Source organism: Podarcis muralis, chromosome 4 (assembly GCF_964188315.1).
Source record: "Podarcis muralis chromosome 4, rPodMur119.hap1.1, whole genome shotgun sequence".
Classification (NCBI taxonomy): domain Eukaryota; kingdom Metazoa; phylum Chordata; class Lepidosauria; order Squamata; family Lacertidae; genus Podarcis; species Podarcis muralis.
The window spans coordinates 75,988,952-76,013,032 of record NC_135658.1 but is presented as its reverse complement, the minus strand read 5'-3'; the positions used below and the strand labels follow the sequence as shown (position 1 = coordinate 76,013,032).

The 24,081-nt window shown below is 43.3% G+C and overlaps 1 protein-coding gene across 1 annotated transcript; it reads right to left on the bottom strand.

Annotated features, from left to right (window-relative positions):
• Window positions 1-256: 256 nt before the first annotated feature.
• IL1R2 (interleukin 1 receptor type 2) lies at window positions 257-23,796 on the bottom strand. Its single transcript, XM_028728152.2, has 9 exons — window positions 23,611-23,796; window positions 20,831-20,958; window positions 20,467-20,725; window positions 14,866-15,040; window positions 12,318-12,495; window positions 10,623-10,688; window positions 6,091-6,226; window positions 4,132-4,277; window positions 257-3,079 (listed from the first exon to the last, which is right to left on the bottom strand). The coding sequence occupies exons 1-9, from the start codon at window positions 23,622-23,624 to the stop codon at window positions 2,952-2,954; spliced, it is 1,230 nt and encodes a 409-aa protein (XP_028583985.2). The 5' UTR covers window positions 23,625-23,796; the 3' UTR covers window positions 257-2,951.
• Between the last annotated feature and the right edge of the window lie 285 nt (window positions 23,797-24,081).

Sequence of the window (24,081 nt, the reverse complement as noted above, 5' to 3'; positions counted from 1 at the left end):
TTCCCCAGCTTGGTGCCCCCCAAATGTTGAGTAATACAATTCCCATCAGCCTCAGCCACCACATGTTGGGTAGGACAGATGGGAATAGCAGTTCAAAACCTCTGAATGCTGCTCTCTACTATTAACAAGGCGTCTGACATGAAACTTTTTTGTGAAAGATAAAACAAAACTTCTAAGTTACCCATTGGGCCCCTTCATTTGTTGTGTTCTGTTTTATCTTTTACCTTCCAAAAGGAAAAGATAATAGAATCTAAAATCATAATTACATACAGAATTTATTGTTTGGAAACATGGTGGTTAACTCAACACAGACAATATCCTTCTGGGGATTACAACAAGGGACAGAAAGCATTGTTACGTTGCTGATCACATCATTTTCTGGAAAGAAGATAATGACGAGCCAAGTCGTTTCTGGAAAATCAACTTGGGTCTGTAATAATATTACATTTCCCTTCCCATTTTCCCCAAAGACAGCTCGTCTACCATGACAGCTGCCTTTCATTCTCTAGCTACCGACCTTTGAACAAAAGCAAAACAAAAACAGAGTCACCTATGGAAGTAATTATAGTTACATATGCCTTCTTTTCTACTAATGTAGAATCATTAAATGAATCCTTTGAAAATGAAGCAACTCTCAGACAGAGGTCACTGAACAAATATGGAGAGGTTTTTGGAAAAGCAGCCAATTTGCGGTTACTATGACATCAGCACCTGGCACTGAAAGAAGGAAGGCTGACTTCTTTCTTTCAGCAAAAGCGTTGCAACACAGATTTTATCTTTGTCCATAGGGTGCAGCTGCTAATCTCAGAACAAAAGCTTTCCAAAGCTTAGAACTACTAGAGCTGGAAAAAAATATCTTGGCTCCCAGACTGTTCCTAAGCCCTTTTTATTTAATGCATACACAGGTAAGACGCTGACAGATCCATACATTATATTCTAGTCACATTAGACACATTTGCCAGCATCCAAATATCTGAGAAACTCATTTCAAGAGAGCTTTTGACAGGTTTAGACAGCGCCTTCCAACGCCGCCTGCTGAACAGCTTTTAGAACTGAGGGGAGATTCAAAGCAGTTTGGAATATTGCGTAGGAAAAAAAGTTCAAAGTTATGAGGACATTCTAACGGGGATTGCACAAACAGTTCTTTTGATTACTGATCTAAGTGTTTTTATTCATTCCACATTAATAGTTTCAAGAAATGAGAGTAGTATTGAATACTCCTATTTGGGAGTGGAGTACTCCTATTCATAAAATGCTGCAATGTGGAGTACTCTTATTCGGGGTCCCTGCAGCTATGCATTTTTACAGAATGCATCATTCCACACCGCCTCCCCACAAGTGTCAGTCAGCCTTCCTTGCCCACTGAGCATGCCCAGTTTTTATTGGGCTGTTTATGGTTTGCCTCCCCCATTGGTCCCTCCCCCCTAAAGTTGTTTGTAGTTTTACAAATCCCAAACCTCCTGATACCCGCCTCTTGTATATGGACAGTGCCATTTTGGCTACCAAAGGATCCTCACTCAGTGGAATGAATTAGATAAAAGTAAATAGGATTAAGTAAGGAATACGTCCTGTCCCATCTTCTTCAAAGCTATTTAAAGGCCCAAACAACTAATGATGGTGCCTGACCTGGGAGCCCCAATAACGTCTAGAGTAGAAGACATAATTTCAAGCGCCAAAGAGATTTGTGGGCCCCTTTCTTCTGCCTGCCATTTCCCCTTCCCAATCTCACTTCCATACATCACTACTGGGAAAACCATGGTTTTAACTATATGGACTTTGTCGGCAAGGTGATGTCTCTGCTTTTTAAGATGCTGTCTAGGTTTATCTTTGCTTTTCTCCCAAGTGAGAGCTGGACCATAAAGAAGGCTGATCGCCGAAGAATTGATGCTTTTGAATTATGGTGCTGGAGGAGACTCTTGAGAGTCCCATGGACTGCAAGAAGATCAGACCTCTCCATTCTTAAGGAAATCAGCCCTGAGGGCTCACTGGAAGGACAGATCATGAAGCTGAGGCTCCAATACTTTGGCCACCATGAGAAGAGAAAACTCCCTGGAAAAGACCCTGATGCTGGGAAAGACTGAGGGCACAAGGAGAAGGGGACGACAGAGGACGAGATGGTTGGACAGTGTTCTCGAAGCTACCAACATGAGTTTGACCAAACTGTGGGAGGCAGTGGAAGACAGGAGGGCCTGGCGTGCTCTGGTCCATGGGGTCACGAAGAGTCGGACACAACTAAACGACTAAACAACAACAACAGCCCCTTCTAGCTCTGTACTTTTCTCCCAAACTAGCTCAATTCCAGTGTCAGAGCCTAGTTGAAGGGATAAAAGACCTGTGAGGATAAGATAGGTGAGGGAGCAGAGGGCTTCACACCCCTGGCCTCACATCCCTTTGGAAGAGCAATATTTGAAGGCATTGGCTTATCATCGTCCTATTTAGTTTGGGTCTAAGAAATCACAATCAGGAATATCGGAAGCTTCCTTATACTGAGTCAGATCAATGGTTTATCAAGCTCAATACTGTCTACACGGACTGGCAGTGGCCCTCTAGGGTTTCCAACAGGGACCTTCCCAGTCCTTCCTGGAGGTGACTTGGACTGAACATGGGGCTTACTTCATGCAAGGCCAACGCTCCACCACTTTAAGAGCCTACTAGATGAGCTATGGCCCTTCTGACATACCTTCTGCTTCTGCAAGGCCCAGCCTTATTTCTGACTAGTGTGAGGAGCCTCAAGCAGCAGATCTGAGAGGTAAATTAACTGGCAACAATTTGCAGTTTATTTCATTAATATATATTTTTACCACCATGGGAAATTACATCAGGCTTTCCTGCCTCTGCCAGCAAAATGTCTTGGGTGATTTTTGTTTTCATCCAAAAGGTTTCTTGATATATTGGAGCAGATTACTGAGCCGTTGGCTTGTTTTTATGCTAAAAGAAGAACATTTTGCCCTTTAGGATTTGGTTGCAATATATCCCCTTGCTGATCTTCTCTTCCAACATTTATGCAGGCACACTCCTCCCGCAATCGCGACAACCAGAGCCACAGGAATGAGTGCCAAGTACCAAGACGTATCACATTCTATAAAAATAAAATAAAAGTTGGTGTCAAGCTTTGCAAAGCCTAAATAAAAAAGTAGGGGTGTTATTTCATAAAGCCCACATATTTCAAATGGAGTATTGAATTCCCAGAAAGGTCATATGACATTTGGGGAAGAAAAATGGAAGAAACTAAGTTAAAATGTTTAACAGCATAAAAGAAGAGCAGCTCTGCTAAATCTGGGGAAATACCATATTGGCCTGAATATAAGCCTCACTCCCCCCCCCCCCCCAATTCAGAAGGGAGAGAGCGAGGAAGAGGAAAGGCCGCCAGCAACACAGTGCGGCTGCCCCACCCCCCACCCCCAGTATGCAGCCAGAAGCAGTGAGGAAGGGAGCGGCTTATATTCAGGTATTTTTTCTTTTTTTCTTCCCCCCCTCCAATTTTAAAGGTGCGGCTTATATTTGGGTGCAGCTTACATTCGGGCCAATACGGTATAATCTTGCCCAATATCCCATTTCCAAGGGAGGCCAGCCATATTTGAAGAAAGTGGATAGGGAGTTCCTTGATCCCTCTTTCATAATACAGTGTACCTCAGGTTACGAACTTAATTTGTTCCAGAGGTCCGTTCTTAACCCAAAACTGTTCTTAACCTGAGGCGCGCTTTCACTAATGGGGCCTCCTGCTGCCGCCGCGCTGCGGCTGCGCGATTTCCATTCTCATCCTGGGGCAAAGTTCGCAACCCGAGGTACTACTTCCGGGTTAGTGGAGTTTGTAACTCGTGGCATTTGTAACCCGAGGTACCACTGTACCTCGTGGAACCACTCTCTCTTAGCCCAACAAACACCCTTATGCTGTCCGAGAATTGTTCCATGTAGCCAAATGCTGTCTACACTGACTGACAGCGCCCCCCAGCCTTTCAAACAAGGGGTTAACCCTAGCCCTATCTTGAGTTGGAAGAATTAGATATTCTCTTTGCAGTTACCAACGCAGCCATGATGCGCAATCAGGTTCTCAACCCTGGTAACATCTTGCAGAGCTGAACCATACATTAACAAGTAGGGCAATAATAGTATTCGTACACAGACACATACCTTGTTGCTTTACTTGTGCTGCACGTATTTCATGCCCGAGACTATTATGGGCAACGCATGTGAAGTCTGTATTGAAGTCAGCTTCTTTCACAGGGTCAAAAATCAAGGGCACCTCAATGTAATTTTCATCATTTTCTACAAGTTCCCTAAAACAAGGAAACAGTAATTTATAGGATCACTTTTTAAAAAAATTGATAGCATTTCAAGAACACTGTAATTTGATTTTATTTTTTTTAAGTCTAGCATTGTGTGGCGGGTGGGTGGCGAGGTGCATAACTATGGGCACAGCATTTTATAGCACATGGGAATACGTTCATTTCACTGCAACACCCTGATTTTGAATATTTTGTATTCAAAATAGTAATAGTAAGAAAAGTGGGTTTGACAGGATCTCAGTTGTAATGCAGTTGTTAGTGTATCAGGGGCCTTCCAGACTGCAACCAGGGTGTTGGCATGCTTAAACTTTTTGGATTTCCCCCAGGAAGGAAAAATACAGATTCAATGGGAGGGAATGTGGGCTGCCATTTTGTTGCCAACAACATCATATGGACCCTGCAAAACACTTGCATGTAGGAGGAGCACCAATCCCACAATAACCACCTGTCTGGAAGCACTTTCAGACTAAAACCAGGACCATGCAGATTCATATTCTCATTCAGCCACGAAGTATACTATGGTGACTGAATCTGCTTGGAATGCGGCTTAAAGGTGAAAATATAATAAATGATGTAGAGAGGAAGCTCCAACCCAAGATAGGAAAAGAGGTATTAGGGACCTCATAGCTACTATAAATAAATTAAGATTTGCAGGGCCTGGTGAACTTCATCCAAGAGTACTAAAAGAACTCGCAGATACAGTCTCAGAGCCTCTGTCTATAATCGTTGAAAATTCTTGGCAAACAGATGAAGTCCCCATGGACTGGAGGCATTAAAAAAGGGAGCGGGAAGAGGAACCGGGAAATGACCGACTGGTCAGCTTGACATCAATACCAGGAATGGTTCTGGAACAGATAATTAAACAGTCTGTCTGTGAACACTTAGAAAAGGATGTTGTGATTACGAAGAGCCAGCATGGGTTTCTCAAAAGCAAATTATGCCGGACTGATCGTATTTCTTTTTTTTTTTATAGAGTTTCAGACTTGGTGGATCAGGGGAATGCTGGGGATGTAGCACATCTTGATTTCAGTAAGGCTTTCGACAAAGTCCCCCGTGATATTCTTGTGGAGAAGCTGGTGAGCTAAATGATGTTACAGTTAGGTGGCTAGCTGGAGGTGATGCCAAAGTGAAGTGTAAGTAAAAAGGTAAAGGGACCCCTGACCTTTAGGTCCAGTCGTGGCCGACTCTGGGGTTGCGGCACTCATCTCGCTTTATTGGCAGAGGGCGCCGGCGTACAACTTCCGGGACATGTGGCCAGCATGACTAAGCCGCTTCTGGCGAACCAGAGCAGCGCACGGAAACGCCATTTACCTTCCCGCCGGAGCAGTACCTATTTATCTACTTGCACTTTGACGTGCTTTCGAACTGCTAGGTGGGCAGGAGCAGGGACCGAGCAACGGGAGCTCACCCCGTCACGGGGATTCGAACTGCCGACCTTCTGATCGGCAAGTCCTAGGCTCTGTGGTTTAACCCCCAGCGCCACCTACGTCCCTTGAAGTGTAAGAGAACTACACAAAAATGGTCGGCCTCATATTGAATTGGGATGGGAGGAGACACAGAGACGCTTCCTTCTCATTGCTGAATCCAAAGCTATGGCAGGGCGGTAGTGGCTAGAAACCAAACAGAGGAGCAAGATCTGTTAATGCTGTGAGCCTTTTCATCTTGTGTATATATGTGTAAATAGAACCACATATCCCAAAGATACTGCCATCTCAAGTGACCTCCATTTTAAAGAAACTAAACCCAAGGTATGTGTTGGCACCTCTCACTGCTCAGAGATGGGGGTGAGCGTAATAATACTTACTGACGTTCTCCTTCTGTAACTCTGCCCTTTTGATAAAGCCTACCAATGTAAGTCTTGTTGGCTAGCCACCAAACCTCAGTATAAAAATGGCTGCTTTCTCCAGTAAGCACTTTGCATATCATTGTCAGTCGAGAACCTAGTTTTAAAAGGAAACATGGAAGTAAGAACAAACAAATGTTGAGTACTATGTTGAGCAATAATGGATATCACCACTCCTTAATTCTTAAGTCTTCTGAAGAGCTCAATACATTCTTATTTCAGCTGACATTCAATGGCCAGGATTAAGTAGGTGAATTTTTGTTTTTATTGCATGCCCTTTGTTTTAATTGTTACCAAATCAGACTCCTTGGGAAAGGTATGTTAGAAACTGAACTAAATAAACCAATAAGTCTACCCAGAGAAGCAATTAGTCATTATTTATCATGTAAATAAATGTAAATGCTTTTAGTAAAACAGGTGGAAGAAGAAAATACAATTCTCACACCACTTCTTCTGGAGTCTGATTACCTATGGACACTTAAAGTGTTGCAAATGTCTTGGTTTTTGGCCCACTTCCAATGCAAATATTGGGCATCCAGTTCAGCACTTGGCATACGCCAGTCAAATATTGTCGTTAAACACCGCATGGTGCCAGCAATGCCACGGTATAGACAGCAGCTTACAATTTTCATATATTTGTAAGATTTATATTCCACTTTTCATCACCAAGAAATTCAGGGTGGGTCACAACAAAAGAAATGTATCACCATTATAAGAGAACAAAGAAGACACTCATGGTGAGTTCTAGCACCTCTTTTTTCTAGGAAAATAGCACTGAATGTCCTAATAAAAAGAATGCTTTAAAAATAGGTAAAAGGTAAAGGGACCCCTGACCATTAGGTCCAGTCGTGACCGACTCTGGGATTGCGGTGGTCATCTCGCTCTATAGGCCGAGGGAGCCAGCGTTTGTCCACAGACAGCTGGTCATGTGGCCAGCATGACTAAGCCGCTTCTGGCGAACCAGAGCAGCACACAGAAATGCTGTTTACCTTCCCGCCAGAGCAGTACCTATTTATCTACTTGCACTTTGATGTGCTTTCAAACTGCTAGGTTGGCAGGAGCTGGGACCAAGCAACGGGAGCTCACGCCGTCGTAGGGATTTGAACCGCCGACTTTCTGATCAGCAAGTCGTAGGCTCTGTGGTTTAACCCATACTTGAGCATTATTTGGCGACATTTGACCAAGCCTTTTTTGACCAATCATCCAGCCTAGTAGGGGAACCAAGAAATAGGTGGATCAGCTCTAGAGCATTGCAATAAACAACTACCACACTCCAGAGCAGCTAACAAGGATCTAATAGAATCAATAAAATGCAACCGACCCCAACAATCTCAAGGCAAAAGTGACGGATAATTGTCCTGGCTGAGTGAAATACCTCCGGCATCCCCTGGATGAGCAACAAGAGCCCACAGAAGCAACATTTCCCAGAGATGCCTGAAGCCTCAAAATAAAAACACTTATTTAGTCAACATCCCAAAAAGAGGAGTTGGAAGAGATCCTGGTGGCCTAGTGAGTTTTTGAGCAGCGTCTGAACAGCTTCTTACAGAATTAAAACAATAAGAGTCAAGCTTGTTTAGCTGATGACCCTTTCTATTTATGCTAGCCAGCAACATGCGGCTTAACCACATCCTTCTTGACTAAGGCAAACATTCCAATAGCCTAGAATAGCATGAGTCACTGTACTTGTTTGCACATGGAATATTTTATTGCTGCAGAGAAGTTTTTGGTTTTTTTAATGACATTTGCTGGATCTCATTCAAAAGCACGGTATCAGCCGGAGATGGCCCTGTCTTCAAAGGGCATTAGGTACAAAATATCCTTCTCCCATGAAGACACAATAAAAATATGTGCTTTGTTTGAAAGGAAATCACTTTCAAACTCGTGCAAATATTTACCAATACCGATCACTTCCTCAACGCTTTTTTTTTTTTTTTTTTGCAAATATGCCAAGTTAGACTTGAGAACACAGTGAACCCTTTGATACATACCATCTGCACTTGTCCGAATGATTACCAAGATGCAAGAAAATTACACATGTTGTTGTAAAATTGTCTGACTGGTGATACAATTTGTTTATAATTAATACAATTTTTTTTTTTTAAGATGAAAAAACAGCCTAGATTTAGTGACAACAGAGGCCAGCCTAGAAACCTACTGCCTATCGATTGCAGAGGTCATGTTGACATCCTCATTTCCTTCTACATTTGAAGACTTGCTCACACAGAATCCATGGTAGCTCACTAGGCTAGGCCCCAGACCATGAGGTTCTTGGTTCAAATTACCCAGAGTCCCTGTAACTTGCATCAATTCTTTTTAGGACCACTTGTATATGTGACCACAAGCAAACATCTCAGATCAGGTTCTGGGCTCCATATCCCTGCCAGCTTTTGACCTCTAGGTTGCCACAATGTGTTATATACATGTGGCTGCCTCTGAAGATGGTTCAGAAACTTCAGCTGGTACCGAATTCAGTCGTTGCTTACCAGGGCAAGATGGTATGAGCATATACAGTGGTACCTTGGGTTACAAACACTTTGGGTTACAAACACTTCAGGTTACAGACTCCGCTAACCTGGAAGTAGTACCTCGGGTTAAGAACTTTACCTCAGGATGAGAACAGAAATCGTGTGGCAGCGGCACAGTGGCAGCAAGAGGCCCCATTAGCTAAAGTGGTATCTCTGGTTAAGAACTGTTTCAGGTTAAGAATGGACCTCTGGAACGAATTAAGTTCTTAACCCGAGGTACCACTGTAATGTCAATCATGGCCTGACTGAAGTGGCTGCCAGTTAGTTTCCAGGTCTGATTCAAAGTGCCATTTTTGATCTATGAAGCCTTAAACTGCTCAGGACTGCAATACTTCAAGGACCGAAGCGGCCTTTTCTGAGGTGGCCCCTTGCTTGTGGAAGACTCTCCCCAGGGAGCCTTGACTGGTGCCTTCATTACATATCTTTAGGGTCCAGGCAAAAATATTCCTCTTCTCCCAAACCTTTGGCTAATTAAACAATATATAGCCTTTTAAAACTGCTCCGGAGGGGGGGGGGCAGACAGTATTGTTTTCTTTTGTTACTACAGTATGCATTTCGGTGTTGTAGTACTGTAAACTACCCTGTGATCCTCAAATGAAGGGCAATATAGAAGTTTAATAAAAATAAAAAGATTTTGGTAGGAGGTCTGGTGAAAACCTTTAATGATGTGAGGGGGGCGCTTTTCCATTTCTTTCGCAAGACTGGTTTATCCAAAGAGCACACACATTCCTACATTTCCGGAATAGCTGTTAAACAGAAGAAATAAGTGTTCCATATTGATGACTTTTCCCCAAGCATATAGAACACTCTTTTCTGCACTACACAAATGTCATCTTTTTTTTCTACTTCAAGTGTCATGCATAGGTTCTCACAACGATATGGACCATATCTTTGACACCATGGTAGAGGAACAAAGTGCCAGGACTTTTTAAAGTGTTGTCCAAAGAAGAAAGGGGCCCCGTTTCTCGAGTCCAAGCAACAAAATGTCTTGGAAATTGTAGTTTGATGAGGGTGACCTGCTAAAAGCTCTAACACCTAGACCCTTAAAGGTAAAGGTACCCCTGCCCGTACGGGCCAGTCTTGACAGACTCTGGGGTTGTGCGCCCATCTCACTTAAGAGGCCGGGGGCCAGCGCTGTCCGGAGACACTTCCGGGTCACGTGGCCAGCGTGACAAAGCTGCATCTTGCGAGCCAGCGCAGCACACGGAAACGCCGTTTACCTTCCCGCCAGTAAGCGGTCCCTATTTATCTACTTGCACCCGGGGGTGCTTTCGAACTGCTAGGTTGGCAGGCGCTGGGACCAAGCAACGGGAGCGCACCCCGCCGCGGGGATTCGAACCGCCGACCTTTCGATCGGCAAGCCCTAGGCGCTGAGGCTTTTACCCACAGCGCCACGCGCGTCCCACCTAGACCCTTACACCACCGCTAGACAGAACTTCAGTTTCAAAAGATCCCTGGATAAGGAGAATTAGAGCCAAAAACCTATTTTCCTGTATTCAAGTTGCTCTTGTTCCATTTGTTTTAAAATACATGGAAGCCGCAGGTGGTTGAGTGGTCACTATGTCCCGCCAGCTGTTTGTTCAATCAAAATCACACCATTCTGGTTTCTGCCCAAGGAACTGGCAAGGAAAAGGTTCAGCTCCTCCATTCCCTTCTTCAGTTTTGAAGACATGAAGGAACAAGGGGGGCAGGGGGTAGAATCATGACAGGACACATTATGTGTAAGTTTGGTTTGGCCCGGTTGGCAAAAGGCTGAATTGTGGATACTCCTCAGGATGCAACAGACATCATTAGTTCTGCCACAATTATAGCAAAGTCAGTAAAGCCACCATTAGCTGTTATTATGGTTGGAACGACTGTAGTACTAAAACCCACTGGTAAGAAATTTAAAACTGAGTTATAATTCTTATTTTGTAACATAATGGTACTTTGTTTTCAGAAACTACTTGACTAAATTGTTGGCCTTACCGAGACCTGCTAATGTAACCTTTTCATTTGGGTAGACAATCACAGGTCGGCTTCTCTTCTTTTGGCCTAGTGAGAGTTTAGAGAAAAGATGTTGCAGAGAATTACATCTGCTTTTCTGATACAGCAATAGTTTATTTACCAGGATAAAGAAATAACTTCTCTCAAAAGAATAAGGCACGGCTGAAATGTAACTGTCATCACCAGAATGAACATCGACCAGAATTCCAGTGCGTTCAGAGATCTTGTCTCTCTCTCTTTCCTCTCTCTTTGCTCTGTGAAATTTTCAGAGGTTCTCAGCTTGTTTAAAATAAATTGAAATGAGGGAAGAATGTGCAGTTCTTACATTGATCTGAAAACACATTAAGCACACTACCACCCCCTGCTGGTCAGCCTGACTAACAGGTAAATTAACATATATTTCTACATTTATTTAACAGAGCAGCAGACAAAGAAACCTGTACAAATTTAAAAATAAAAAGGGGAAAGTGAGATAGATGTATTTATCTACCCTTTCCCACTATTAGTTAAATATTGCATTCCCCGAGCTAATGGAAATCACCTCCCAGGGCTCTCTTTTGGCATAAATTACTCGGTTTTGCAAGCGGAGGCATTTAAGCCACAAGCATTCTACCTCCCACAAAGGCTGCGAATTCCTCACACTTCCACTGGCCACTAGCCAGCGATCTTAGTTCTCTTCTGAAACTATTTCAAGCTCTTATCGGAAGCAAATAGCTGGAATGTTGTGCTGGATAAGCTCGGGGCTTTAGCAATTGGCAGTTGCAATGATGAGAAAGAGTAGGAGTCTTTTCTTTCGCTGCCAAAATACATCCCAGGAAAGCTGTTTAGAGTCAGGACATGCATATTCCGTGCATCTGCAGTTGGGCAACTTTTCTGACCCTGAGGGAGACATTCTTTTGACCTCAACAGAAGAGTGTTTTGGGCTGTGACGATACATGGGGAGAAGAGGGTTACCCATTTCCTTCACATCGGTGACCCCATACAAGAAAATTCAGCCCCACACAGGAGACTCAAAAATACAGTGGTACCTCAGGTTACAGACGCTTCAGGTTACAGACTCCGCTAACCCAGAAATATTACCTTGGGTTAAGAACTTTGCTTCAGGATGAGAACAGAAATCGTGCGGCGGCAGTGAGAGGCCCCCTTAGCTAAAGTGGTACTTCAGGTTAAGAACAGACCTCCAGAACAAATTAAGTTCTTAACCCGAGGTACCACTGTAGCCTTCTTTTGGTGACAACAGAGAACTGTTTTCAAGTCTCAATAACTCCCTGTGGAGCGGTAAGGGGCTAGATGGGGAGGCCCCATGGCTCGCATCTGGTCCATGGGGCATAAGTTCTCCACCTCTGGTCTAAACTGACTGGCAATGGCTCTCCAGGTTTGCAGTCTTTTCCTGCCTTGCATAGAAATGCCACAGATTAAACTTTATTATTATTATTATTATTATTATTATTATTATTATTATTATTATTATTTCGTTTGCATAGCTTGTGTTCTGAGCAATGACTCCTTGCTACGCATATTTCAACAATATGCACATTTGTATAATTGATCCATGTGGAAAATTCAAAGTTTACTTCATGCCAAATTTGTATTTTTTTAAGCAAAAGAAAGTGGATCATCTGTATGTACAGTCCTGCTCATCATTGCGTACTTTAGTAGTTCAAGAGTAAGCATTACCAGTAAGTGTTTCTAACCGAATGGTCCTGGTGATGTTATATTGTCCCGCTTCGTGCCGAAATGTCAGCTGACAAGTATAGTAGCCTGAATCATCCAAGGACACAGAGTTTATGATGAGATAATTTGTGCCCTTCAAAACAGCAAATTTTTTATTGTCAATGTCCAAAGGTATTGAGTCCTAGAAACAAAAAAACAAAAGTACACAAATAAAATGGGCAGCCGAGCATTTAGTAGCGAAATACAATGCTTCAGTGCCAAGAAGTCTTAAGGTGATTTTTTTCCAGTGAATTCTTAATGTCACTGAGCTAGTTTAACATCCATTGATGGCATTTTGGAAAGGCCATGAAACACTGGGAAGACTTTGCAGCAGGGGTCTGATTCCTGACAGATTCCAAAGCAGAAAAGTGCCTCAAATAAGCTTTTTATACACAATGTCCACACAAAGCTTAAATGCCACTGTTTATTACTGTGTACATGAGCACAGAGGATCTTACAGTAAGCACCAGACTCACACCTTCCCCCCCCCTTCTCCCCCCACAGAGTTGGAATAAGAGTTATTTTCATTTCCCACGAATCCTGGTTTATTACATTCAAACCAAGGGCAGTGGTTTAAAACAAGCTCTGACCAGTTTAAAAACAGGCCAATTTAAAAAACAAACAAACCATGGATTATGAAGCTGGCTTCCTTAACTAAGCAGGGTTTGCAAGTGTGACTATTTGGTTTACACTTTGACTCTCTTCAGTTTCCGTGTGGTGCCAGGAAAGGAGAGAGCTCTTTGTTAAAGTCTTGCAATAAGCCACATGGTTACACAATAATGACTAACTGTTGTAGTGGCAGCGTAAGTGGAAAATTCCATATTGTATTGATCAACCAAAGATAGATTAAATGAGGACAAGCCTCCGTTTCTGGTCCATATCACTTTCACATGTGTTCACCCAAAAAACTTTTCCATCCCATATGTGCACTACTGTTTTATTTATTTAGTTATTAAAAATCTGAACAAAAATCAACATTTGGGTGCTTATTCTTAACTGCATTTTCTCTTAAAACATGCATTTTGTTTTCTCTCCGGATATGTATCTTTAAACATGTTCTGATCATTTATATTGAACCGAAAATTATGCCAACAGCATCTGGAGAAGTGTGAGATCTGACGGGCGTGTTCTGATCCACACATTAGTCAGTCCAGGAATTGCAGATTAGGTCAGTTCATATCAGAATGAGCAATGATCAAATTCCTCAGGCAAACCTGATCAAAATGGTTCTCCATCACAAAATCAACTTGGCACGATTCCAGAATAACTTTGTAAAAGGATATTGTGATCCTGGGCTCCACTTTCCATTATTGGCCAGACACTATTATCACTAAATAAAAGCTCATGGTCTAGTCAGTTGCTGACAGACCTGGTTTCTGGTGAAAGGGCTATAAACTACAGATAAATTTAGCAGGGCTCTGCAGGATTTCAGAACTACTGCCCTCCAGTTACCAAGTCATTAGTGTCAAAATTAAATGTGCACCATGTGCACATTCATAATTCAATAAAATTTACACGTGGAAAATGGTTTGATTAGAATTTGGACAGAGTGGATGGCTTTAATCAAGAAAAAAGGAGGAAATTAGTTTTGGTGAACTAAATTAAGTGCTGGGCAGTTCCAAAAGAATAAAATATCCTCAGGCTTTGGACTCACCTTAGCATGGTTCTCTTGGATCAGAACTAATGTTGTATCTAGTCTAGCATTCTGAGTCTAACATGCTTCTGGACATAACCAAGGCACAATGGCAACAACCTTTTCTTTTGGCATCAGTATCTGATGTTCAGGGCTATGCTAAGGTTACCAGATTTTTTCCAATGAATCCAGGGACACTTTTCAGCTTCAGTAGGAATGATAGGATTTTGTATGGGGAATGATTTGTAAATCCGGGGACTGTCCCCGGGAAACAGGGACATCTGGTAACCTTAGGCTATGCTGCCTCTGAACATAAAGAACATTTGGTTTTTTGAAAGAAGAAAAAGTTCACGATGGACCTCTTCTTTGTGAAAACAGCTTGTCATCTTAAATGCAAGTATTCTACAAACAAAGCAACCTAATGAAACTTTCAGGCTATTGTATCAAAGCTTTAACTCAAGAGCACATCTTCAGCACATCTAATCTAAGGTCCTTTTTCAAAGCTACAGCTGATTAATCTGATCCTGGTTAATTTATGTCCCTTGAGATGTGGTTGAACTACAGCTCCCATAATCCTGGACCCCTGGTCATGCCAGCTGCAGATGGTGGAAATCTAGCAACATCTGGAGGACCATAGCAGCCCCGTCCCTGGCCTTAGCAGAGTTGGCCACAATTCAACTAAGATGCCAATTCAAATGAATGGGCTTAGGCATGTCATAGCATAGGACCCTGTGCAATCTCTACCATGCTGTCAACGTCTTATATTATTCTGCCTTTCGTTCTGAGTGCAGTGCAGATGATAGTCCCTTGTGGGTTTGGATACTGGAAGTAAAAGTTCAAATTCCCAAACTGCCATGAAGAAATTACCCATAATAATACCTTGTACCATTTGAGTTCGTAGTTTGTATTCTTTTGTACAAAGCTCGCCAAGGCCGGACAGACAACCTTTCCAGGACTAAATGTGAAGGCCTTCTGGAGATAGGAAATATTTCGAACAGCGCTTTTCTCCACAACTGTGAGATGAACAGACACATCAGCACAGTAAGAAGAATTCCTGTAGGCGGAGGGCAAATGGGCAGGGGGAGAGAAGAAGAAGCACGCCATTCATACACAACAAGGGGAGATTTATCATTGCCCCATAACCCACCATTGCTTTTTATTATTCAGATTTAACCATTTTGAACAATTAAGTACACACAGGACACTAAAATCACCGCCCTCTGAAAAAGCATCTGAAAAAGAGGCTGAGGGAACACTCCACAAGGGAGGGTGTTTGAAAAATGGGTGAGGGACTGCCAGCTCTGCAGGCAAGGGGTGACATAACTGGGCTCCTGAGCCCCACAGGGGTGCTGCAGAAAGAATGTACAGTGGTACCTCGGGTTAAGAACTTTGCTTCAGGATGAGAACAGAAATCGTGCCCTGGTGGCGCAGCAGCAGCAGGAGGCCCCATTAGCTAAAGTGGTGCTTTAAGTTAAGAACAGTTTCAGGTTAAGAACGGACCTCCGGAACAAATTAAGTTCTTAACCAGGGGTACCACTGTAGCTGGTCAAGGGATCTGTGGACTCAGAAAGGCCGAAAACCTCTGCCATATGATGTCAGGACTCGGGAGTTGTCCTGCTTCCTCTTGTGAGCTAAACAGCCAGAACTGAAAATCTGCCTTATTGACTTCAGTATAAAAGGGATCAATAAAGCTATCAGCTGACTTGCACTTAAATGGCAATCTTGGTGAAAATAGGAGAAGCCCAGGTGTTTGAGGGGTACCGATATTGGCAGCACAAGTTTGATCAGGCTGCAGGAATAGGCAGATAACCTTCAGAACAATCCAGTGGCCCTTTCACCAGTGTAAGTGTCACAGAGATAGGATTCACATCAATGCAAGGGCCATTGGGTTGCCATTTAGATGCTGTATAATAGATATGACCTATGACTCCTATGGAGAAACTGCCATGGATACTGGGGACTCAGCTTTGCAGCTGCAAATATAATGCTTTAAGTGTGTTTTAAGAGCATTATACAAATGTGGCACTAGATGGCAATGGTGAGCTTATGGCAAATTCAATATATATTTTCAAAACGTTTTTTTAAAAAAAGCATTTTCGCAGCGTTTTATATGTGTGCGTCTAGATTCCACCAGGGTGTAAGCAAGGAGCAATGCACACTTTGCGTTCCATTGATTTGGTTGTTGTTTTGTTTTGTGTGGAGGGTCTGATGAGGAATTTATGCAGTTGGAAAAATCTGCTTAAAAAACAAATAAACAGTCCTGTAATGCAAAGCCACCATTGAATACAGCTGTGTTGTTGTGTGTTGTTATTTAAAAGCTAGATTAAACATTTAAAATATTTTATCTGAGGCAGAAGAGAAGCCAAGGTCACCAACTGCAGAGAGTATGGATTTTTTTCACTGATGGGGGCCCTTCTTTGGTGTAATGTTTGAAATAGCCCCAGGTTTGTACATTGTCTAAAAGATCCAGCTATATTGATGTGCTATATACAATTCTGGTCTATCTTAATTCTTTTTTTCTCTCTTTTTAAAAAGTAATTGTATGACTGATTTTATGCTGTTCATCACCATATATTTTTTCTTAATATTGGTGGAATATAAGTTAGTTTGCACATAGATTTTCTGTCCTTAGAAGCCCTGACAAAATTGTTGTTTACGGTTCCTTGAGCAAAAGCTGTAACTATTAAACCAGCCTACATTTGTGATAGGGACGCGGGTGGCGCTGTGGGTTAAACCACAGAGCCTAGGACTTGCTGATCACAAGGTCAGCGGTTCAAATCCCCGCAATGGGGTGAGCTCCCATTGTTCAGTCCCTGTTCCTGCCAACCTAGCAGTTCGAAAGCATGTCAAAGTGCAAGTAGATAAATAGGTACCGCTATGGCGCGAAGGTAAATGGCGTTTCCATGCACTGCTCTGGTTTGCCAGAAGCGGCTTAGTCATGTTAGCCACATGACCCGGAAGCTGTACGCCGGCTCCCTCAGCCAATAAAGCGAGATGAGCGCCACAACCCCAGAGTCGGTCACGACTGGACCTAATGGTCAGGGGTCCCTTTACCTTTACCTTTTTATTTGTGATAAAGGGAAGTCCTTTGCAACCTGAGGACCGGGCTGAAAAAGGTGTATGTTGTTCGGCTCATGATTACTTGGCAAGGAACTGCATCTTGGATTTTTCATTCGCACATAATATCTTCCAGATGAATTTGCTTGTGGGATTAATATAGAGGCATTATAATGGAAATGACATTATGAAAGAAAACGACATCAGCCGCTGACTTTTTCACCGAAAAAATCATTTACATATCCTCTGCAATAAGTGACCTCTTTCTGCACGTATGCCAGTCCCCCTGAGGTTTACACTGGAAGTCTTGCATACTTTTCATTGCACATGTCTCTTTCCACTCAGTGCAGTAACTTCTGGTATTAAGTACATTGCAACACCACAGGACACTTGAGCACATCTGTGTTTCTCTACCTTGGGACACTTTTCTGTCTGTGCAAGACTGCTAAAATATTGCACAGAGGTAGTGTAAGAGCTGTTTCGTCACTATCAGGCTCAATAGCATCAGTATCACTCTCAGCAGAGATAATTTATTTTTGGGGGGACATCTTTTCTGTTTATTAGCAATGACCAATGTAAGACATTTGAAAATACAAGCCCATCCCCTTCCATCTTCCGTTTCTTACTGGAGGGCTAAATGTGATCGAAATTCCTTGCAGATGTCACTTTTAGCCATTGACTGCTACAAGGATTACACAAATCCAGATGTTCAAACAGGTGGCAACAGGTGGGACCACAAGAGACCAGTTGTGTCCACTTTCTGCACTCTAGACAGGCTCCCTATTCTAAACACATGCCCTGAACAGACATCACGGACAGTTTAAGGCCAAACCCTGCCAGCTGCTGGTGCCTATCGCCCATGAAGTGGTTTTTTAATTACTTCTTCCGCTTTTTAACAAAATGCAGACACTGAGGCTATAACTTGAGGAGGAAAATTGATGCCGTGGAGGGGAGGTTTCTTGACCTTCCCTTTCCTTGAGCCATTTTCAATAAAAATCACACCCATAAAGATGGAAAGTGTACGTTAGGCTGCCACAAGGCTTCTGCCTGGCTACTTGCATTCATCAAGCCCAGAAGGAAGCTTCTCTTTTCCAACCCCATATCGTGGACTATTCATTAAGTAAAGGTACAGGGACCCCTGACCATTAGATCCAGTCGTGGCTGACTCTGGGGTGGTGGCGCTCATCTCACTATATTGGCTGAGGGAGCCGGCATACAGCTTCCGGGTTATGTGGCCAGCATGACTAAGCCGTTTCTGGCGAACCAGAGCAGCGCACGGAAACGCCATTTACCTTCCCGCCAGAGCGGTACCTATTTATCTACTTGCAGTTTGACTTGCTTTCAAACTGCTAGGTGGGCAGGAGCTGGGACCAAGCAATTGGAGCTCACCCCGTTGCAGGGATTCAAACTGCCAACCTTCTGATTGGCAAGTCCTAGGCTCTGTGGTTTAACCCACAGCGCCACCCGCATCCCGGACTATTCATTAGCCCACACTAAAAACAAAGCAGCACTTAATGTGACCATTAATAACCACAATTGTAACCATTAATAAGTATGCATGGTGCTTTCTAGAGTGATAATGTTAATAATCATCAAAACATTGCAGGGTCTTCAAAGCTCATTTCATGCTCCTCTCCTTGCAAAAGACACAGATGCCCCAAGCTCTTTCCCTCAACTAGTTGCATTTCAGTGAGTGCTTTGCCCTTCCTCTTTCCATACCACCTGCAAAGTACCACATGCATAGGTAAAGGTAAAAAATAGGTAAAGGACCCCAGTCAAAGACGACTGTGGGGTTGCAGTGCTCATCACGCTTTCTGGCCGAGGGAGTTGGTGTTTGTCCACAGTTTTCCGGGTCAAGTGGCCAGCATGACTGAACTGCTTCTGGTGCAACAGGACACTGTGATGAATGCCAGAGTGCACAGAAACACTGTTTACCTTCCCAGCACAGCAGTACCTATTTATCTACTCGCACTGGTGTGCTTTCGAACTGCTAGGTTGGCAGAAGCTGGGACAGAGCAACAGGAGCTCACCCCATTGCGTGGATTTGAACCGCTGCAAGCCCAAGAGGCTCAGTGGTTTAGACCACAGCGCCACCCGCATCCCTCGTAGTGCCAGACATACACAGAGTTCAAGACATCCCCTTGCGGGAGAAACATGACTGTCCTCCTCACTCCACACATGAAACAAGGATGCCAAAGAAAGGAAGCGTAAGTCACTTCCACATTCTACGACCGCCATTTAAAAATAATAATAATAATGTCCAGAGCTGAGGAGCCATATCCTCTTGTGGCTAGGCTTCACATTGTATTTGTGATGGATGTAACATGTTGTTCCTTCTCTTGCAAGGGCTGCACTTCCCTCAGGAACAATAATGCCTGAGTTGGAAGTAGCCACATGATCCAATGCAGATATGCATTATTATAATGCAACACTGACTTTGGGGGAGTTGGTTTTCCCGTGACAGTCACACCAAGCTTCAGTTATAGGATCTGAGCCTTGTTCTTAGTAATGAAAGAATAGTTACACTGAAGCGTGCCCAACTCCTAGGGGCAGAGGGGTCTTTGGCCCCCTCAATATTTGCTGGCAGGGGATCAGGTCCCCTTAATGTTGAGGGGGTGGAGGAGGCCTAGCACAGCACAGTTCACTGGGTGGCTCCTCCTGAGCGTGAGAGAGGAAGCTGTTCCATGTTGGGTTCCCTGCTTGGCCTCTCCCTGAAGATGCGAGTCGCACATATGACATGTATGCATGCCACATGCCACACACACCAATATTGGGTAAAATATGGTACCTTTGGTACACCGAAGTTATGTGGATGAAGATGGCCTCAGATAAGGTAAAGGTAGAGGTACCCCTGCCCTTACGGGCCAGTCATGACCAACTCTAGGGTTGCGCGCCCATCTCGCTTAAGAGGCCGGGGGCCAGCGCTGTCTGAAGACACTTCCGGGTCACGTGGCCAGCGTGACGAAGCTGCTCTGGCGAGCCAGCACCAGCGCAGCACACGGAAACGCCGTTTACCTTCCCGCTATAAAGTGGTACGTATTTATCTACTTGCACTTAAGGGTGCTTTCGAACTGCTAGGTGGGCAGGAGCTGGGACCGAACGACGGGAGTTCACCCCGCCACAGGGATTCGAACCGCCGACCATACGATCGGCAAGTCCTAGGCGCTGAGGTTTTACCCACAGCGCCACCGCGTCCCTGGCCTCAGATACATTGCAGCAAAAAAAATCCAATGCATTCAGTCTCTGCTCTAAAGAGCTCTTACTTCTAGATGTATCTTACCTTCTCCAACACTTGATAAACAGTACCCCAGATCTGTCTTGTAAATCCATTGCCAGTAAGTCTTCAGTGATGCGTCAATACGCATGTTATCTGGTTAACCCTATGTAGCCTAGGCTAACAGTCTTGTGCCTTAGAATGCCTACCTTCGAGTGCAGATATATTCCCCAGAATCCTCACTGGAAGCTGGCAAAAACCAAAGAGCATCATCTTGTAATAGAATTCTTGTTTTTCTGTATCCTGCAGGGATAATCGTTGCTGAACCATTTTTCCCCCAGGTGAGATTCAAGGGCTGATCAAAAGCATCCATATGTTTGTATCTCAAAGGAGGGCATTTGAGGACCACTGGTTCTCCTGCCAGTACAAAAGTGGACCTGAAATGCACGGTGCGATCGTGGCAATTATCTACGTAAAAAAAAAAAAAAGAATGGCTTTGTATTAAAAAGAAGAAGAAAGAAACACTGGAGTGTTCTAAACCAGGACTTGGCTATTGATGGTTACTGCTTTCACCTGCACTTCCCGTACGCTGGATTCTGAAGGCAGAAGTATCCAGTGTATTGGCAATGAAAATACATAAGAGCCTGGGCACCATATTCCGTAGAAAACAGGAAAGAGAAAGATGGGTGACACCTTGGAACCTGTGAATGAGAAGAAGAGTGTCATAACAACAGAAGTGTTCTAAACGAGATGATGACTAAACTACTTTTTTTAGAACAAACTGTTAGGCATGAGAAAAGCCCGCCAGAAATATCTCTTCAACTGCCTGACAGCCTTGTCTCTGGAGCTCCTGAGCTTAAAACTGGGACTGGCATTGCTCCAGACTCTGGTGAAAACATGGATTAGATTCCCTTTACATAGTGGTGGCCAACCTTCTTAACAACTCAAGCCCAGAGTACAAAACAGTGTCTCTGTTGTGGACAGTGAAGTGCATATGCTGTACTGCTCCATCACAAGTGCTTGGAGTAACTTTGCTTCTTATCTATTGAACTTGGGAGCAGATAGTCTAGTACTGGACTGGAAGACTTCAGACTGGATTATGGCATAGATGAACTCATGGGACCCTCCTGTTCCATCCTGAAGTACCACAGACTCCGGCTGACTGTGGCAGGTTTGCCAGGCATGTTCTAAAACCAGGGTGACCAAATTGGTACCTGTCAGATGTTTGGAACGACCCCAAACACCATCTGATGCTCAGCCTGTATATATGTGTGTAAAAAAAACAACAACAACCCTCATATATCACAAAGGCACCACAGCTTCCAATGACCAATGAACCAAGACCAAAGTATTCTACGCTTTTAAAAAAAAAAATGTAAATCACTTTGAGGCTTCTTTTTGTAGTAAGTTGACAAGTAAACATAACAAATCAAAATAAATGTGTTGGCCCCCCCCTGAAGTCTCTCAACACTCGGAAGCTGGGCTGTGTGCAACTGGAGATGAACAACTTAATATGTTGTTCTTAATATGGATTACCTCAGGCATCCATTTTCACCTCAACTTTCTCCACTCCACATTATTTCTCCCAACTGACAGTTGACTGCTCTTCTCTGCTGACTAGAACCACCAGCCAACCAAAGTCTTATTGTTTTCCAGACCAATCAAAATGAATTTACGTGATCCAAGCCACATCTACAAATACTAAAAGTGATGATCTCTCTCAGTTTTCAGAATCTGCTGCCAAGCAGCTACTGCTAAACAGGCCTGCAATATAGTAACAGCGCAAGGTTGTGACTTTGACAGTCACACTCTGACATCAGCACAGACCACATAACCTCCCCTCCCGCCAGCACAAAACATACCGGTAATCATGGGCACAACATATATTCATATTTAAGTCCTGTGACCTCCTAAATTCAGGGGACTTAAAGCCAGGTGTTTCCAGTATTGCTTGCTGAAAGGCTTCCAAAACACTGTATTTTAAGCTTGTCATCATCACACAATCTTTTTTGTGCAACCAAAGTTTACTTTAGAAGGGATACTGTTTGCTAAAGAGAGATGGTTCTATTGCGAGCAAACCCAAATCTTTCCTTAGATTATTTATGTATTTAAAGTATGTTTGGGAAAAGACAAAGGAAAGCATGACTTTGGCTAGAACTCAACTTTCAGCAATTTAAAATTATTATTCTGGCTTATTATTCTGGTTTCTTATTGCCGTTTCCTAAACTCCACAGGAAGAAGCTTGCTGAAGGATGTTTGAATTAAGTTCATGGTTACCAACTATTAGGTATCTGAGCACTGAAAACGCATGGTCTACACATTACTCAATACATTTTGTGCAAGTTCATGGTTCCGGTTCCAATCTGAAACGTGAGTCATGTCCTCCAAACCAGGATATAAGCCAAAATAAAAATATGGGAAGTGGGCACACTGTCTTTCTCTAAAATTTAACCTTCTGAATATAGCTGACCAAGCTTTTTCTGTACCATCTAAAGTTCTTCTGGCAGCAACTCCAGCCACTGGCCAACCTTAGCCGCCTAGATTGTGAGAATGATTTTCCTATCCTTGGGGACATCAGGTAGAACCCAAGTCCATTGGCTCCCAGTGAGAGTGATGGATACATGATTGCTTTGGGCAAGGGAAAGGGGGATCTTTCTCTGGTGGGAAAGAGAGATACATGCACAGGGAAATGCTGAGGTGCAAATCAGTCCCCTTTGGCATAAAGTCAAGGGAGAATAGGCAACAGAATGTGGAAAGGGGCCAACAGAACTCTATGTCCTTAGAAGACTAGGAGTACAAAGCCATGTGCCGCAAATCTACATATAGCAGTTTATATGCATGGATGCAAATTTAGACTGACTTCTGTCCTATAAGCAAAGTTGCAAAAGCAGGAAGGGGCAGCAGATCCAGGGCTAAGAGCCCCTGGACCACCCACTAAAACACCCCACAGTGGGTGGTTTTAGTCCTGAGTTTTTGGAGTGGGCATTGTCCATTTACCTCTCAGCAGAACAGACACATTGCCACCCATTGCCCCATGCTGTAAACCGACCAATGTTGACTATATTTCATGCCCTTCATGCATGAAAACAAAAACAAAACCTCATGGAAGTCTTTCATTCCTTGACAAAAGGTTTCAATTTTTAGTCATATGGAATCTACAGAGTTTTACTTCACCAAATATAGTTCTGTGAAGACCTCTGCATACATATTATAGTCAATAAACAGTTGCGAGAACCATCAGCACTCATATGCTTGGTCCATTAGCTCCCCCGCCCCTACTTTTGAACAAACAATCAAACTGTCCATGCTTTTTTTTACTCTGCTATCTCCACAAAGAAGCATTTCACACTTACCCAGATCTCTCCATCTTTTGTCTTGGAACTTTTCAAAGAGCTGTAAAGTACTTTATCTTAATGGAAGAGTCTCAGCAGATGGACTTATATATATCTATATATATCAGAAAAACTTACGAAAACTTTCCCAAGTTGCCCAATTCTGATTTGTCAGAACAAAAGAGGTATGAGGTACACCTTTCCAGCGTTTCGAGGCTATGGGGAACAAAAAAACCCAATACTTGTTCAAAGCAAGGGGAAGTGACTTCCTTTTTTATGACGCTGTTTCTTTCCAGTGGAGGGAAAAACTTGCAATTAACCTCAGACAACAAAAGTCATTTTGCTGTTGCCAATCAGTTAACAATGTTAGCATTTGTAGGGCTGTCAGACAGGAAAAAAGAAATTAAGTTGATCTTCTATGTTATAACCATCAACTGGTTGCATTATTAATTTTTTTATTATTCATTAAATTTCTGTACCACCTTTCATGAG

Coding starts and splice junctions, on each gene's coding strand:
- IL1R2 (XM_028728152.2), bottom strand. Junction 15,041..20,466: donor GAATATATCTGCACTCGAAG/GTAGGCATTCTA, acceptor CTCCGCCTACAG/GAATTCTTCTTACTGTGCTG. Junction 6,227..10,622: donor GGTTACATTAGCAGGTCTCG/GTAAGGCCAACA, acceptor TTTTAAAACTAG/GTTCTCGACTGACAATGATA.